Below are 19,507 nucleotides of genomic sequence, written 5' to 3' on the forward strand. Positions count from 1 at the left end.
GCCAATATCTCTACTGCCTCAATGCGCCAAAATAATAGAGAAAATTGTTAACATCCAACTTATGGCGTTTTTAGAGGAAGAAAACATTCTTCACCCCACTCAATCCGGTTTCCGACCAAATTACTCAACGGAGACAGCTGTCTTGTATTCCACGGAATATATCCGCAAGATGGTGGACGAGGGTGAAACAGCAGCGTTGGTCATGCTTGACTTAAGCGCAGCTTTCGATACTGTGCTACATGCCACGCTGCTGTCCCGTCTTTCAGATATCGGAGTAAAGGACTGTGCATTGGCGTGGATTAAATCTTTTCTCACCAACAGAACTTTCCAGCTTCATTGCCCGCCCTTCAAATCGTCATCTCGGACCGTCAGCCATGGGGTTCCACAGGGCTCTAGCTTGAGCCCTACATTGTTCAACATCTATATGGAACCCCTGGCTCAGATCATAGAGAACTTTGGGGTTGGCATTGTTAGCTACGCCGATGACACTCAGCTGATGTTTAGGCTTACTCCTAATACCGAGGAGTACGCCTCAAACTTCTCGGAGTGCATGGCTGCTGTGGCCGTGTGGATGGACAGTAACTGCCTCCGTCTTAATGGAGATAAGACTGAGGTGCTAGTGATAGGGAATAAATCCTCCCTATGGTCTCAAGCGTGGTGGCCCACATCTCTCGGCGAATGCCCTCGACCTGTCGAGAAGGTCAAGAACCTTGGGATCATGATCGACTCGGATCTATCAGGAAAATCCCAAGTTAACAAGATCATTGGAAAATGCATCGGCACATTAAGAACTCTCAGAAAAATCATTGACCTGATACCGATCAATGCCAGGAAAACCATTGTGCATGCTCTTATTACACCTCACCTGGACTACGGGAATGCCCTCCTTCTAGGCATCAACCAAAAACATCTACACCAGCTGCAATGTGTACAAAATGCAGCAGCCCGTTTGGTATTAGGCCTTCCCAAAAGAACTTCTGCCAAAACTGCATTATCCAAACTGCACTGGCTCCCCGTAAAGGAGAGAATAAAATTCAAGAGCCTCTGCTATGCCCATAGGATAGCCCACAACAAGGGTCCCACCTACTTAAGGAGCCTCATGACCATACACCGCCCTACCCGACACCTGAGGTCCTCAGGAATGTCCCTTTTCAAACTCCCCCGCATCCACAGAGCAAAAATCGGTGGTCGCTCCTTTCGTTATCTAGGAGTGAAACACTGGAACGCTCTTCCTACTCATTTAAGAATGGAACCATCGGAAACTCTATTCAGAGCGAATTTGAAAACCCACCTGTTCCCTCAATAACGCCGCCTCGCTTTCTCCCTTTGACTTGATTCTCGGTTGAGATTCTGCAGCAATTAGCGCGGGGATACACAGTCGTGCAGCCATGCGCTTAATAAATGTTTTTATTATTATTATTATTATTAATTCTGTTCCTCAGGTTACATACATATGAAACACAAGCAGGGTGGTGAACATTGACCCTCGCCCTGACGAAATTGCCAAAATCTATAGGCAATGAACCATGTTGGCCCTCTAAGGAGTTAGAAGGCAACACAGTGTCTTTTAAAGTGAGCAGCACCACGGCAAGGAATAAAGAGGTACAGCTAGTGGTGGCCTAGCTCGTTTTTAATTTTAAATTAAGTGGTCCTAAGTCATCGGTCCATCTTATTTTTGGGTCATTATATACTTGTACTAGGGAGACACTCATCTGTAGCACTAGTAAACTTAGTAGAGGTGCACATTTTTCTTTCACCATCACTATATTTTTTTCTCCTTTGTTTTTTTTTATGTGGTAGTGCTGATGATGAAACCAGAGTCCACTGGTGAGAACCTACCAGTGGACTCCCATGGTGTTGCTTCTGTGAGGCACTTCACATCTTCTCCTCAAGTTTTTTTGTGGGGATTTCATCTTCTTCTTATTCATACACTACACCATAAAGTAGGATGTATGTCAAGGGAACAGAATATTTTAAACTGAACGAGACTCATGACGAGGGACAGAGGAAACATACTGACAGCCCAAGTAGCACGCCAAAGAGAAGGTGCAACAACAGATATTGAAATCCATACAGCACTGTTCTAAAACAGTGTCAGGTCATAAAGTTGCGTTGTATCAGTGAGTGGGGGCTTGACCTGACTGCCAGTAACCCTGTAGCTCCTTGTTGTAGATACCCCTTCAATTCTTCCCATGTGCAGATGATATCATTCTATATGTGAGGACTCCTTGTGATAACCTTGAGCATCTGATACAGACGATTATTTGGTTTGGTGGTTTCTCTAGCCTGGGTATCAATTGGGGTAAGTCAGAAATATTTCCTCTAACCTCTGGCACCACGAGATGGGAATGTGAATATCCCCTAAAGTGGTGCGAGGACTCCACAAAGTACTTGGTGATCCACATTCACAAAGATACAGAACAGGTTCTTCAATTGAATTGTGGCCCTGGAATGCTCAAACTTGAAGAACAGGTAGACAGGTGGACATGACTTCCAATTTCACTGGCAGGTCGAGTGGAGCTAATAAAAATGATTGTACTTCCTAGGTTCCTATATTTATTTCATAGCATACCCGTCCCACTCCCAAATACTTTCTTTTGAAAGCTATGCTCTCACCTCATTCGGTTGGTCTGGGGGGACAAGAACCCCAGTGTTTGCTGGGACACTATGACTCTTCCGTATGCGAGAGGGGGAATCGGAGTCCCTAACTTACAGATTTTTTTATGTAGTGGTGCAGTATAGCTACGCGCACTCCTGGTACCACCCGTAATGCACGATCCCATATGCCAGACCCGAGGCTGACCTGGTTCTGCCTTCCACCTTAAACACTACAATGCTGCTGGGAGACTCCAGGGGATATCCAAACGATTTCTTCCATCAGTTGGGCTTGGAGGAAGCTGCAAAAAGTCACCCAGGCAGCCGCACTGTACTCACCAGGTATCCCTTTATTGAACAAACCATAGATCCCCATTATGCAAGAGAAAATAGTGCAAAGTACCCTTACTAAATATGCCATAGTGACAATTGGGGACCTTTTTTACAGAGGGACAAGTTTTCTCTTGTACCAACGAGGGGAGGTTTAGTGAGGCAATATTCATGGACCACTTTATTTATAACAGGATCCATAGTGCACTGCGAGCAGCTCTTCCAGAGTTCCCCTTAGAGCCTGCACCTCTTACCCCGTTGTCCATTGTTATTGCCGAATCTGCAGGTGAACACTTGATCTCTAAAATGTACAGGGAGTGTATGACCCTTGTCCCCAGTAGAGATGCCAAAATTAGAGAGGCATGGGAGTGTGACTTAGGCCACCCACTCCAGGACTTGCACTGGGAATTTTGCTGTACACAAATCAAGGAAGTCTCCCTTAATAGCAGGCACAAATTATTATATTTCGAGTTTCGATGGCGAATCCACATGTCCCCGAGAAAATGCATAGGCTTAACTCCTGACAGACCACGCAAATTGCCTTAAATGTAGAGCTCCACATGCTGACTTTTCACATTTGGTCTGGAAATGTGTGACAATTGGGACTTACTAGCGTGAGGTTTGTAAAGAACTTGAGAAGATGATTGGCTTGGACGTCAAGCCCTTGCCAAAGGTTGCACTGTTGGAGTATGTGGTTGGATTTCCTATGGGGTGCAGCGTTTCACGGCAATTGGGCTATTGTTGGCAAAAAGAGAGATTGCACTAGTTTGGGGGCCAAGGTCTACTCCCATGGTCATTTCAGGGTTGCACAGTCTCACGTACTGTAACACAAATAGTGAGATATTTGCTAATATACAGCCTCCGACTTCTCGGCCAAAAGATATTTGGGGTCCTTCAAAAAGCTACCTCCTAGAGTTGAATGCTGACCCTACCATGCAAAAGCCAGATGGAGTTGTGCCATCTGGTTTGGGCTAGGTGGCCCTAAATTGGCCTGCACACATTTGGGATTCATAGGTTTCAATATGCTTGCAATATATTTTTGACATTTGACATCTGAATGTTTCCGTATGTTCTTGTTGCCTGACCCAATGTTAATGCTCATATTTTGATTGTGCTATTGCCAGCTGCTATGCCCATACTGTACGCAGGTTGGAACACTTTTATATATGGAAATTCCTGTACTGTATGAGCCATACTTGTCCTTTATTTATTCGTTATCCTCTTATTGAACAAGCCAAAAGTGAGTACTTATGTACTGTTATGGAAATGGCAAATAAAGCTTAAAAATACATACATATATATATATATATATATATATATATATATATATATATATATATATATATATATATATATATATTTTTTTTTTTTAATTCCCCAATGATTAGAACAAATCCATCTTAAGCATAGATTAGTTACACACTCAATTTGGCATAAAATATATCAGCATTTAATGGTTGATCCCGTCTTTCATATGTGGATGTTTTAAGCATCACTGATGCTTTGTCTATTATCTTCTTTTCAATCGAGCTTTACAAAAAACACATTCATCAGGAATCTTTACAAATGGCGACGTATAAGTAAAAAACTTGTCTAAACATTTGCCTGTTTATATAGATCTGAACAAGCCTTAGAAAGAGCTTGGCAAAAAAATCTAAATTCTAGAGTGTGTTATTGTTGTTGAGAACAATTCACTATGCACTTCGGTCTCACTTTGTTGCTATTATATAGTGAACATTAATACAGGTTTTAATAGCCGTGTTTAATTGAGTGTTGCCTTAGTAACTCACGTGGGTGATTACTCTAGTTTTAATCATATGACTATGTTAAAAATAAAATATTAATTTATGGCATGTTCCAAGGCCTTTATTGCATGCCTCAAAATATATGATGATTTACATTTAATCAAACTATACAAGAAAATGTTTGAATTTACCTTTCGATGGTGTTGTCTTTTCAGGTTTTTCATGTCTGTCTTTGCGAATTACTAGAAATTAACAATAAGTAAAACACTGTATGTCAATGGAGCACAAAGCTTGACAATGTTAAAAAACATACTTTTTTCTTCAACACTTCTGTCAGTGTTGCAGATAGACACACAATACTGATACACTGTACAATTTTTATGTGCAAAAAAAGTACACACTGTGCACATACAGAGATTACACAAACGTCTATGTTCATATGCATGAGAATTTGTGACCACACAAGTGTTTACAAATACCTCTAAAGAGCAAAGTAAAACTTACATATGGTACAACTACTCTGTTTTGTATGCATAATCCGGTCACGGATCACATTTGCCACATTGAAGAACTTTTGCATGTGCCGGTGTCATTAAAGATGTGAGAAATTCGCCAAGTGCACAGATTTGTCTTCAGTAAAATGACATCTAATGGATGTTTCCTGCCAAGTATCAGTAGAGTGGTCTATGCAAATAAGGTTACCAAACAGAGAGCTGTAAATATATAGCTCTGCACAGAGGTTTGGAATGCATTTCCCAAACGTATTGATTGAGCCAAGAATAAGTGCTATCAAAAGCATGAAAATGTATGCTTGTGAAAAAATGAGTATAATAAATAGGGCCTGATTGATAAAGCTTTTGTTATGAGTAAGTGTGGCTTACTTTTATAGTACTCCTGGATTACCGCTGAGAGTACTACCAAAATAAGTCACACCTACTCAGTGCAAAACCTTTGTGAATTGAAACATATGTTTTTGGGTCATCATACAATTCACGTTCAAATGGGCAAATTCACGAAGGGGCAAATTCACGAAGGGCCTGATTATGAGTTTAGTGGTCTGCCTGTCGGCCCATTACCACTGCACTGCCAAGAGGACCGGCAAGCCCGTTGTGCCCCCACCTGCCGGATTATGAGTGTAATTCAGGTCAGGAGGGCGAGCTGCATCGGTCTCACAGCGGCACCTGTGTAAGGCTCATAGGAGAGGCTTAACAACTGACCGCAGCAGTGACTGTGCCTGCAGCACATTCTTGCAAGGTGTGGCATGCACCTTGCTGTGCATGGCACACCAGGCAGGAACAAGGGTGCAATTCCCAGCATGCACCCAAGGCTCAGTTTAGGCCAGGGGGCCTGTTAGGACCCCCTTTAGTGCGTGTCCGCCTTCCTTTTCATGGCGGGCTCACTACCCTGAAAAGGTCGGTCGATAAGTAGGTCATAATATGCTCAGCAGTGCCAGCATTGGAACTGCCAAAAATATTGAGGCTGGTTGCATATCCTTAATCCCAGTGGAGCCAGAGGTCTTGTGATTGTCCGACCACCGCACACCAGTACGGCGGTCCTTAGGATCACCATACTTGTAATAAGGCCTTAAGAGTTTGCTGTAAGTAGGTGTAAATTACTCTCTCCTTGCTTCCCAAAAATTTCAGAAATTCAAAAAGGGTCAGCTTCACAAAGGTTTTGCTGTGACCTTCGCTAACAGAGCCTAATTTATCAAATTGTTTTGCGTCGCCCTAGAACTAAGCAAGGGGATGCAGAGTGACGCAAATCCTAGTAAGGGATTTGCCAAGCAATACAAGGCCACCTTGCATGGCCCTGCATGCCTTGGTAAATCTAGAGTAACGCAATGCAGTGCAGGTCACTGCCTTGCCTTACTCTGCCCCTGGGAGGTGGTTCATGGGTGGAGCATGGGTATTCCCATGCATGCACCCATGGATTTTGGTGCATTCCCAGATTTACCATGAGTGGTATACCTTGGAATGCATCTAAATGTGATGCCTTCTCAGGGAAGGTGTAACCAGGAGAAATATCTTTATTTCTCTTCATCTCTTCCTTTTTCTATGTGTTCTGCATTCTGCACAGTGCTTTAAATGGGTTGTTACTGTACTGTCCAGTACGTACACATGCACTTCTTTAACCTAAAAGGGAGAGTACCAGCACTTCTCAGTCCCTCTAAATAGTGAGTACCTACACTTCCATATTTCCATGGAACACACAAAATCTGCAGCACACATAGAAATACCTTCCTGCACAAAACCAATCCTGTACGCAGCACAGCCAACTTACACCATGGTGCACGCATGCAAAGTATGCCAGTGCAAAGAGGGAGCAGGAATGCGCCATATCTTGATAGATATGGCTAATTCTTGCCCTCTCCCCTATACACAGCTCAGTGCAGCAAGTGTCTCCATTGTGTTGCGTGAAAAAGGGATAATTAAGGCCCTTAGTATTCCAGGGCTACTCCTAAATTCAAGTCATGAGTACTACAAGAGTAAGTCATACCTACTCAAAGCAAAATCTTTGAGATTCAGGCCCAAAGTGTGCTTCCATTACGTTAATATGTCTGTCAATTAGCACTAGTGATGTGAATCTTTACAATGTGGAGGAAAATACATTCACATGTGTAGGCTTATAATTGATCAGTGACTACTGAGCACAAAAATATAGTGCTAATATTGATTTATTATTCTTAATTCTATGTAGACATACAGTGACTATATTTAATAAATATTATCTGAGTTCCATGACCTCTTAAAGGAGTTGAGACTTTGGCCTCAGTTCCTCTATTTGGTCGATGAACCCCTCAGTTACATGCAATATTCTTATAATAAAACAAAGGGGGGATGTTATACTGATATGTGTCATGGTCCCCTATGATATATGTCTGTGTAGCACGAAATATTTTTTTTTTTTGGAAATGAAATGGCCACAAACCTGTGAGTTGTTGGATTTTAGACTTTTCCAAACCAGTTTCAGCTTCTTCAGGAAGAAATAGCTGTGGGCCATCAGAGCAGTGCTTGTGGAGCAAGGCACCTCCATTTTGTGGTCTCCAGTGATAAATGTTTCTTTATTTCATGGTCCAGCTCATAGTCTTTCTATCTGGAGTTGAGTATAATAAACCTAAACGTGTCTATATATTCTTACAGTCACAATATATTTATAGTCAATATTCTGGCTATAGAATTTTAGAAACACATTGTGGCAGATTTGCTAAACTTTCACGGAACACAGCAAGGCAAATTTATGCTCTGCGTGAAAGGGAGAGAGCACAAATGTACCATACCTACTGAAATAGGGCACACTTCAGTTCTCTCATAGGGCTGCCTCACTTCAGGCATCCTACCATCAATGCAGGCACCCCATGCCATAGTGAAATGGTACCTGCATTAGAGACAGGATTATTTTTGTGCAGAAAGGGATACCTTGTTGCAGAAAAACTATATTTAGAGGCATATTCCGCTTTCCATGAATGCAGCACAAATTGAAAGAGGAGGAAACAAGAGGAAATGAAGATATTTCTCCTTGTTAAAGATCTCTCGTGTATGTGCACCATTTTGGCAGAAACTCACATTAACTACCTTTAGTAAATCTGGACTTGAGTCAAAATCCATATGTGGTTGCACGTAAAAGCCTAAACTCCATCCATAGATCACTTCACAAAGTAACACAAGGCAGTGCTATGCTCTTCTTTCACTAAGCCATGCAAAGTCACAGGAATAAACTTTGCGTGGTTTAGTAAATCCTGAGGTACAATGTTAATGAACTTGAGCCTACATTTGTACCTCGATTATCTGGCAGTATGGCTTATAATTTTTTTAAGAATAGGCCACTAAATGTTCAATTTTACAGTCAAGACTAGGACATATTTTAACCAATTTAAAATAATAATATTGAGTTTACTTCACATACATCAGCAAAAGTGTGTCTACAAAGCCAGAAAAGTCTTGAAATTATATTTGTACTTTACAGTGCAGTCATTCAGCTTATAATTTTATGTTTAGGTGGCAAGTCTAGTCATAATTACGTGAATATTTTTAGGGTATCATCTCAGTAACATGCTGGCACAGAGAGTGACTTTCAGTTGTAAATTGTTGCATATATATGATGCAGAGTTAAGGATCAAAAAATGAATTCTAAAATATTGAATATTGGGTCAAAAATATTGTCACATCAAAATTACTGAGGTACAGAATTTAAAATGTAAAAATCATCTTACCGATCTATATAATATATATTTTTTAAATGTAGTTGTATACAAAATGTCCTCTCTGAAAGGTTGTCGTGAAGTAAATGTCATATATAGTATTTATTACATTACTTGGAGGTGTTAATATTATTATTGTAATTGCTTAAGTAGCGTTTGTAATTTTCATGTTCAATTTATTTTTACATTTGATTAGTAATTTATAATTTAGTATTGGGTTATTGGGTTTGATCGGGTGAAGGTTGGGCAGTTTTTAAATAATAAGTTATTGTTTTTTATTTTATGTTACGTTAAATAAATGCTTATAATGGTGATTTATTATGTAAATTGAGTACATGAGTAATTTTAATTTTTATCATTTGAGTGTATCTCGTGATTTTTAAAAGATGCTTTACTGTTGTAGAGATAAACAAGATATTATATATATTTTATTTATTTACTGATTTTATACAGCGCATAGCTGCCCCAGCAACGGGGTTTCCCAGCGTTACCCAGGTAAACATAGCTAGAAGCAGATCCGAAAAAGGTATCAGAGTTGCCCTGGGAAAGCCATGTCTTCATGGCTTTGAGGAACTCTAAATGATTCTGGAGTCCTCTAATTACAGAGGGGAGAGAGTTCCAGAGTTTGGCCGCCAGCACCTTAAAAGACCGGCCGCCAGCTCTGACTTTACGAACAAGGAGAATATAGACCAGCCTTTGATCCGAGGAGCGAAGAGGTCAGCTCGGAATATACGGCACTAACATATTGGCTAGGACAGTGGGAGCTTGATGAGACAACATTTTATGAGCTTCGCTGAAAGTTTTTAACTGAATTCTTCTCTCTACTGGCAACAAGTGTAGTTTGGATAGGGACTTAGACACTGAGCATGATTTAGGAAGTGCAAGCAGAATCCGGCCTGCCTGGTTTTGTATTCTTTGTAGGAGACTGTTGGCTTTGTAGGAGACTAGGGTGGAAAGTTATTTAAATTATATATTTTATTGACAAGTTCTTTTTTATGTCAATGAATTATGAAAATGTTTAATTGATTATTTATGTAAATTATTTTTCAATTCCTTGTTAATTGCTTAAGAAGTTCATTCAATATTAACATTTGTAGTATGTTTCTTTTAATTTATGTTTTAATGTTATTATAGTTTTATTCATAATTTATTGTACTTTCTGGGGGTTATATTTTTTAATTTGGTAAATTGGTTTTTTTTAATTGTTTTTTCATTTAACATAACTGTTCGTACTTTTTTTTATTTAGAATCATTTTTTGAAAATGTATGTTGTTATTAATCTAAATGTTTGTTTAGAAATTATAAGTATTTTGAAAGGTATATGTAACCCTTTCTAAGTCCAACACTTTCCATGTTTTTGCTTACAATTGAATGAGTATAGTAAATGTAATATCACACAGAGGAGTAGGGAAAGGAAGAAGTGTACAAAAATGTGTATACTTAGAAAATACTGGCACGTGTACAATGTGGAAAAACTGCCCTCACTCACAAAATTGTGACATGTTTCGTCATAAGGCGTGCTACAGACACCCCCATGCAGACAGGCACCTGGGGTGGAGCAACAGGGAGGGGAAGACAATGCAAACATGTCTGCACTGCTCAGAAGAGTTCCAGATCCTCGCCGTGGCGAGGATTTGGAAATCTTCCGAGCAGTGCACCCACCTTGATGTGAGTGTAACTACAGGGGATCATCCCCACTTCGCCAGTTCTAGAGAATTTATCCATGAAATTCAAACAAGATTTGTGTGTTGTTCAAGGTATCTCTGCATGATTAAGAGCACTCTACACAGGTACCGAAGGTAAAATCAGAGGGGACCTCCCTTTTTGGGTCCCCAAGGGTCCTGATGAATGCAGAGTGAACCCCTACCTTATGGGCACACCTTCCACGGCAGAAACATGTTGACACTTTGGCAGTAAATGAGGGGTGAAGAACTCTTAATTTTCTCCTTTCACCTCCATCCTTTATGTTTTTTAAGCTAGCCAGATGTCCCCAGAATAAATTTGGCAGTGGGAACATCTGTGCTAGTTTTAACCTTTACTATCTACACTTTTATCTAGGAGATTCTTAAATATCTCATTGTTTGTATTGTCTTCTCCTCCCTGTAGCTACACCCCAGGCATTGGTCTACACAGGGGTGTCTGTAGCATTCCCTATGAGTGAGGGAAGATTTTCCACATTGTACACGTGCCAGTATTTCCTAAGAACACATATTTTTGTACACTTCTTACTTTCCCTAATCCTCTGTGTGATATTCAGTGATTGAGCAGGGAGGCTGGAGTAGGGAGATATCCATTACCCCCTTTTTATTCTTGGACATTTTTTATAGTAAAAGTAACCCCTCTCAAGACCACTAAAGACTCTTTCCCTGCGGCTGTTTAGATTGAAATATGAATAATAAATGTAACCCTCTCAATTCCTAATGTAATCGCTCCAAAGCCCAACACTTTACCAGTGTTGCTTATATTAGAGTGGGGAATAGTAAACCTGACGCCTCCAAAGTCCAACAAATTTGCTACTGTTGTTTAGATTGGAGTGGAAATAATTAATATAAGCTACTGTTAAGATTGGAGGAGAAATAGTAAATCTCGCCCCTCCTAAGACTAAGGGCCTTATTTTGACTTTGGCTGTGTGGGAGTGGGGCCGCCATGCCACCGCCCCACTCCCACATCGCCAAAAGACAAAATCAATTACCCGCCAGTTCAGGCTATTTGAAGGCTTATAAGGGAGCCCTAACAGGCATGGCAATGAGAATGCCGCAGCATATTTCTGCACAGAGGGATTGCACCATGTTGAGCATTCCTTCCTGTGTAGGGCTGGGGGTGCTAAAATACACGGGGGCACAACATGTGCCGCATGCATGCACCCCAATGCACAGAGTTGAGGTCCTTTAAGTTGCCTCCCCACCATCCTTTTCATGGAGAATTCACCACCATGGAAAGGTCGGCAGTGAGGCAACTGGTAATATGCTCAGTGGTGCTGCAGCGACACCACCAGCATATTGCTCTCCCTTTAGCAATGCACCACCGCCGTGAGATCTCAGATCCCTGGCAGATACAGTGGTATAGTGGCGGTTCAACTGCCAATGTCCTGAGAGTCAGGACTTCCACTGTGGGGTCAATGGACCACACAACTTATAATAAGGCCTTAACACTTTCCCTGATTTCCTCTTATGTGGGAGTAGTAATAGAGAATCTAACCCCACCAAAGTTCAGAACTTTGCCTTATTGTTGTTTATGTTGGAGTTGGAATAGCAACTGTAACCCCTCGAAAACCCAATACTTTCCCTACTGTTGCTCACATTGAAGTGTGAATAAGGAATCTAACTCCTACAAAGCTCAACACATTCCCTATGGTTGCTTACATTAGAGTGAGAATAGTAAATCCAACCCCTCCTAAGTCCACCACTTTTCCTACTTTTGCTTAAATAAGAGTTAGATTAGTTATTCTAACTTCTTTGAAGTCCAACACCTTTGCTAGTGTTGATATTTTTTTGGACTGCTGGCATTGTTTAATGTTTTGTATGTTATCTTTATTGTTCATATTGTTTGAAAAAAGACATTCCACTTTTTGTTTAAAAATTACTATTTAATATTAATTATATCAGTTTCATGAATTGTTATATGTGTTATTGTCAGTATATGTTTGTTATGTCACATTGGTAAGTTATTGTTGATATTAAAATTATGTTTCAGTATTTCATTTTATTAAATAAATATGTATACATTTATTTATTTACATGTGAGTATTAATTGGAAATGTTTTGAACTTTATTTTTTATACATAAATATGGCTACACATATGTTTTGCTAATGCATTTAAAAAAATACGGTATTGTTAATATATTTAATTTAATGTAGTACACAAATTGTTTCATTATTTGTTTTAAGAATATACACATTTTATTTACACTGTCTGATAAAATTATATTATTTTTATTATCTTATTTTTTACTAGTATTTTATTTTATATAAATTACTTATCATGCACCATATGTTAAAATGTAGACATAATCAAGTTTTTGATGATATTCTCTTCCACAATATTTATTACACAATATTTTTGTAGTCTACATACACAGTATATAAACTCGATATTTGTATACATTATATTTTTGACACAATGGTGTGGTGTCATAATATTGTTGTTCACCATATTCTGTCATACAGCTGCCAGGAGGCATGTATAAGTGCATTGAAAGACTACCCATGTGCTAGGGTCATATGTATCCATTTGTTTATTATGGGGCCGATTACAATCTTGTTAGGAAAGTCTTCCTACCGACTCGGGTTAGGAAAGCTTTCCATATGAATCTCACTCAGAGAGTCCGACCGACTGAGTACGATGTGTTTGTATGTGTACGGACTTGGTTCAGTTGTACTCCCATTTAATTCAAAGGAAGCCTGTGTACCAAACGGCAACACAGGCTCACATTAAAAAAAAGAGTAGCTGGGGAAAGCTTGCACCCAGTGGCGGGCACCCCATGGTTCCCGCTTCACTATGCATGCATGGAAAGGGGGTACTTATGAGTACCCCCATGCAATCGACTCAGAGGGCCCTGGGTGAAGAGGGGCCTGCTTCAGCCCCGGAAGTCCGATTCCCACAGCCGTTTTTTCTCAGCAAAAGCGAGTTGGTACGGCTATCAGGATCCAGCATCTTACTTGCTCGTTTAGAAGTCGTCCCAATTGAGCTGCATGAATCGGCTCCAAACGAGTCCGACTGACTGATTCAAGTTTGGAACTGATTTGGTCAATGCAGACGGGTGCCACGCATCATACTTGGTCATTCGGAAAGAGGAACGATTTGTTCCAAAACATAGACTTCGAATCGGATTCGCTTTTTCAGGATCCCATTTGGAGACCTTTCCAACGAGATCGTAATCAGCCCCAAAGTGTTCCAGTTACACTATTAGGAATCATAGCTGTGACAACTTATAGTCATGTATTGCCTATCTACAATTTGCACATGCACATGTGTAAAGCACTGTCTTCCACATGCATCAGAGAATAGGAATTGCTCAAATTTGAGTGCACTTGTGAAAGGACTTTATAAAAGTACACCTTAGGTCCTCATTACAACTGTCCTGTAATTCTAGAGGCTGCAGGTAAGTATACTTATCAGATGTATCAGGAATTACAAGTGCTGCAGGAACACTGCATTCCTTCACTTTTCAGCAGGTAAAGTCTGTTAAAATGTGAGTTGGAAACTGTACCAGAATATGAGGGAAACATACGGAAGTTGTTGCTGAAACGATAATAACCTCACGTATTCCGCATTTCAGAAATAACTTATAATTGGAAGAATCCCCTGCACCTCGGAATTACTTATTCTTGAAGAATCAGTAATTTCCAGCTGCAGTAATTTCAGCCTACATGTGTTAGGCCAACACATGTAGGGCCCATATGTACTTGGGCCCTACATGAGTTTCTTAGAAAGATAAATTAGCCTGTGATTTCTTTGTAGCAGGTTTTGTGGTCCTTAATGAATTAAAGCCAACACATCTCAAAATAATTTAGCACTTTTATATTTTGCCAGACAATGCCATGGGGAATCAAAACTTACGTTTCGTCTTTTCAGGTTTCTCAAGTCTGTCTTTGTGAGTTTCTGAAAATGAAAAAATAAAGAAAACAATTTGAATTACACTAACATATTTAATGAAAATGTTGAAATATATTTGTACTGCTTCCAATGATCTCATTCACGCAAGCTAAAGTTACTGTTTTTTTGCTTTCATAAGAATAATAGGTTATTTTTTTTTACATTTGATTAATAATGTATAATTTAGTTGTGGGTTATTGGGTTTGATGAGGTGGAGTTTGGGAAGTTTTGAAATAATAAAGTATTTTTTTCTTTTAATGTTAAATAAATGCTTATAATGGTGATTAATTCTGTACGTTGAATAACTGATTAATTGTTATTTTAACTATTTGAGGGCATTTCATGTTTTTTAATACATACTTCATTGTTGTATAGTTCAACAGAAAATGATGTGCAAGTCACATTCTATTGACTTTGTAGGAGAATGGGGAGGGGCGTTATTTAAATTATATATATATATATATATATATATATCTGACAAGTTCTTTGTTATGTTAGTTAGGTAGCTAATTGGCAATTAATTATGAAAATATTTGTTTATTTGTGTAAATTATTTGCTAATTAATTGTTACTTAATAAATTAATTTAAAAATAACATTAATCAAATGTATTATATATTTATTTTTGGTTTTATTTGTATGTGTTTCATTTAATTATTTCCTTAATGTTATTATAGTTTTATTTACAATTTATTGTAATTTCTGGGGTTTGTGTTTTTTAATTTGTTGAATTGGTTTTGTTTTAAAATAGTTTTTACATTTAATGTAATTTTTGTTCATACACATTTTTTTATTATCAATATGTTTTAAAATAATTTTGTTGCTATTTATCTCATTGTATGATTAAAAATGATTAGGATTTTGGAAAGTATATGTAGCCTGTTGTGACTTGATTGACACCGTGGCCACGCTCCGCGCGCCACGGTGGAATGTTGGGTTCCCGAAGGTTCTAAGTGGAGCGCCGCCGCACGCTGACCTGTCAGTGCATTTCAGCTGGCGGAAGGCGGCGGGCGCACTGATGTCCTGTTGTTTACAGAATAAAGCCTGTCTTTCAGAACAAAGTCTCCGCCTCATGTTGTAATCACAACATGTTCTTGGCGACGAGGTGGTCTTCTGTCGGCGGACAACGGGACATACAGTGGAAAATCTACGCGTGAAGATGCGCAGCCAGAGGACTTCTCCGGTGCGAGTGAATGAATTCATCGTCAGCACAAATACCGAGTAAGAGGCGGCGCGCAAAAGAAGTGAATGATGCCCCAGCGCAGACATCCATAAGTAAGGAATGACATCTGTGGCATTTGCTGTGTGAAATACGAGGCGAGAGAGTGAATGAAACTCCACAAGGAGCGGAGAAACATTGCTTACTTAAAGTAGATGCGGAGCGCTGAAGTGACAGCCGGCAAAAAAAATAAAGTAACAGCTGATTAAAGCAGATGAGTGGGGCGCTGAAATGAATGCCGGTGAGGAGAAACATACCCAGAGCGGTGTCTAAATGAAGAGGCTGACGAGTCTGGAAGACATGAAAGTGGCGTCAAAAGTGTCAGCAGTGTGAGGGGGCGAGCGGACAAATCGACGGAGATAAAAGAAATTCGCCGAGGGCGTCAGGCGCTAGTGAGGAAAACAATAGAACTTGACTGGTGTGAGAAGTGTCACATGAAAGGTGGTTCATGGCAGTAGTAAGGCGTCCGTTCTTCGTGACTGAGAGAACATCAAAAGTGTGGGAAAAGCATCTGAAATAGACGCACTGTGAAGGAGACATGTGTTTAACTTGTGGTGGCTCATGATACAACACTGCCATCTAAGGGCACTAAGCGGAATATATATATATATTTTCATCTGTTCTTGAAAATTATTATCTAGGAGGGCTACAACTAGCGCTGTTGAGAAGCATACATATATAAGACCTGAGGCCAGTGTGGGTAACCTTGCAGCGTTAACGTTCACGATCATAAAGAAGAACTTGAGTTAGACTAATACTTTTGGCATTACTTGCAGGTTAACATTAAGCTGGCTGGTGGTATACTCTAAATCAATATGGATATAAGTGCGCTTGACGTATCTGCTGTGTCCAGTCCTCCTCACTTTCTCAGTTAACCCGGGAATCCAAACATAGAATGGGATGAATGGATTGAGATGTTCGACAACTACTTGGAAGCCTTGGATGCGCAAGACTTCGCTAGCAACAGAAAAAAAGCGATTTTACTCACCAATTTAGGAAAGGAAGGACAGCATATTTTTAAATATTTGCCTGTGGCCAACGACGAGCGTGGTCAGCCTATTGGTGATGTTTTCGATGAGGCACGCAAGAGGTTAGAATTAAGATTTGCCAAAGAGACAAACATAGCGTTGAGGAGATACAAGTTTTATACCCAGCCGCAGAAGGTTGGGGAGTCAATTGATGATTTTGTAACGAGACTTCGTGAGCTCTCATTGAAGTGTAAATTTGGTCCCATGACTGAGGAAATGATCAGAGACCAACTCATTGTTCAATGCAGAAGTAGGAAAACCCAAGAACGTTTATGGGCTGCCAAAGATCCTTCCCTAAAGGATGCTATTGACATTGCAAAAATAATAGAGGAGTCAGACTCTTGCATGAAAGAGATGGATCGTAGGGATGCAAAGGTCAACATGTCTAATGAGGGTGAAACATCTGTTGTAGAGGGTTGCGAAGGGGAGGTAGCTGCATCTACCAGGTTCAAGGGTGCAAAGAACAATTCTGGGGGTAGAGCATATCCCAGTAGATATGAAAACAAAATTTGTGGGAAGTGTGGCAGTGCTTACCACACCACTGACTCAAAGAGGTGTTGGGCCATTGGTAAGGAATGCAGAAAGTGTGGCCGGAAAGGTCATTTTGAAAGAATGTGTAGGGATACAAACAAGGGTAAGGTAGCCATGTTATCTGACGAATCTTCTGTGCATGAATACCCCTACCGACCTGATAGAATCTTGTGTGTTGAACCTTCGTTGGTCGATAATAGTGAGGAGAGAGAAATTCTTCTCACCGAATCACACAAATCAGATGATAGGCGGAGAAACAGACCTAAGGCTGAATTTGTGATTGGAGGGAAAAATGTGGATTTGATGGTTGACTCAGGGTCACTATATACTATCATACCCAAGAAGATTTTCAAACAGGAGTGGCCTAGCAAGAAACTGATGCCCAAAGATATAAATCCAGGGGGGTATCAAGGTGAACAAATAGATATTCTTGGTTTTATGGCAACAGACATTGTATTTAAGGGAAGATCTGTGAGGGGCAAAGTGTACGTGGCAGAATCAGGACCCCCTATTTTGGGATGGTATCACCAATTTGATCTCCACATCAAAATTGACCCACACGCTGTTGAACAGGTCATGGTGGTAGATGATCTCTCAGTGGAAGACATCTTAGAGGGTGGTAAAGGTGTTTTTAGAGATCAACTGGGCAACCTTGAGGGATATGTGCACAAGATAAAGTTGAAGAGTAATGCTGTCCCTGTACAACACAAACTAAGAAAGGTTCCCTTCATGGTAAGAGGTGAAGTTAAGAAAATGTTGAACGAGATGTTGTCTAATGGGGTCATAGAACCTATCGAATGCTCATCATGGATTTCTCCAGTTGTAATTTCACAGAAAGCTGACGGTAACCTTCGCTTCTGTGTTGATTTAAGAAGTTTAAACCAGAATGTGATCCCCGACACTTTTCCCCTGCCTAACATAAACGAAATGATGGTGTTGCTTAAAGGGGCGAAATACTTCTCCAAACTTGACCTTCGTCATGCTTACCATCAGATTCGTTTGCATGAATCTTCTAAACACTTGACAGCTTTTATCACCAATGAAGGGATATTCCAATTTACAAGAATGCCCTTTGGGTTATGTTCAGCTGCAAGTGTCTTCCAAAGAATGGTCACAGAGGTTTTCAAGGGTATGAGAAACGTAATTTATTTCCAGGACGATATTTTGGTTTTTGGTGAGAGTGTAAGTGAACATAACTCTGCCCTGAAAAATGCCCTTGCGAGAATATTAGAGTCAGGGTTGACATTGCGCAGGGAAAAGTGTTCCTTTTTGGCAACAGAGGTGGAATATTTGGGACATTCTATCTCGTCTGAGGGTGTCAGACCTAAAAGAGACTTATTGGCATCTATAAAATTGGCTCCCGTTCCAACTGACAGAGACAAAGTACGCTCATTTATTGGGCTAATTGAGTATTATGCAAAATTTGTGGAAAACTTTGCAAGCAAGACAGAGCCACTTAAGATGCTCTTGAGGAAAGGAGTCAAGTTTTGTTGGGGGGAGGAGCAAGAAACATGCTTTGTCAATATTAAGAGGGAGATATGCAATGCAGGAATTTTAGTTCCATTTGATGTACATGAAAAAACTGTTATCACTGTGGATGCGAGCGAAACTGGCATAGGAGCTGTGTTATCACAGAGCGATGGCACAAATGAGAAAACGGTGGCATTTTCATCTCGCACTTTAACTGCCACCGAACGCTGTTACTCTGTAATTGAAAAAGAAACCCTGGCAGCCGCTTGGGGTGTAGAATATTTCAGAATGTATGTGTGGGGGCGTAGGTTTAAGCTTCGCACCGACCATAAGCCTTTGTTGAAAATTCTCTCACCAGGTGGAACAGGAAAGGGGTCAGCAAGACTGGCTAGGTTAGCCTCCAGGATACAAGAATACAATTTTGATGTTGAATTCATTTCAGGCTGGCGCAACGTGCAGGCCGATTGTATGTCACGTTTATCCTTAAAATGGGAGGATGTGGACAAGACCGGAGTATCGAAAAAAGAGAGTGAAGGAGCGATCTCTTGCGTTGAGGATGTGATTCAGTGGAGTTGTGGAGCAGTCAGTAAGAAAGAGTGGGGAGAAGCAATGTCTCGTGATGAAGTCTTAAAGAATGTTATGAACCTCATCTCCAAGGGTAGACGTAGAGAAAGCACCTTGCCAATCAGCGTTAGGCCTTTTAACGTGGTCATTCACGAATTGTCTATCGTCACTGATCAGGTCATCATGCGTGGTGATAAGATTATTCCCCCATTTGAAATTCGCAAGCGGCTCT

The 19,507-nt window shown here is 40.2% G+C and overlaps 1 protein-coding gene across 50 annotated transcripts in view; it reads right to left on the minus strand.

The window, feature by feature from the left end:
• The window catches only part of LOC147708230 (uncharacterized), a 2,035,583-nt gene that overhangs the window by 1,650,241 nt on the left and 365,835 nt on the right, over positions 1-19,507 (minus strand). For 48 of the 50 annotated variants that reach the window (XM_086926979.1, XM_086926974.1, XM_086926953.1 and 45 more), the window contains 2 exons: positions 14,429-14,470; positions 4,862-4,912 (listed from right to left, as the gene is read on the minus strand). In XM_086926979.1, the coding sequence (XP_086783105.1) occupies positions 4,862-4,912; positions 14,429-14,470 (93 nt within the window). The remainder of the gene's footprint in view (positions 1-4,861; positions 4,913-14,428; positions 14,471-19,507) is intronic. The other 2 variants (XM_086926954.1, XM_086926933.1) reach the window with 1 other exon arrangement.

Source organism: Lissotriton vulgaris, chromosome 6, assembly GCF_964263255.1.
Source record: "Lissotriton vulgaris chromosome 6, aLisVul1.2, whole genome shotgun sequence".
In the NCBI taxonomy this organism is placed as follows: Eukaryota; Metazoa; Chordata; class Amphibia; order Caudata; family Salamandridae; genus Lissotriton; species Lissotriton vulgaris.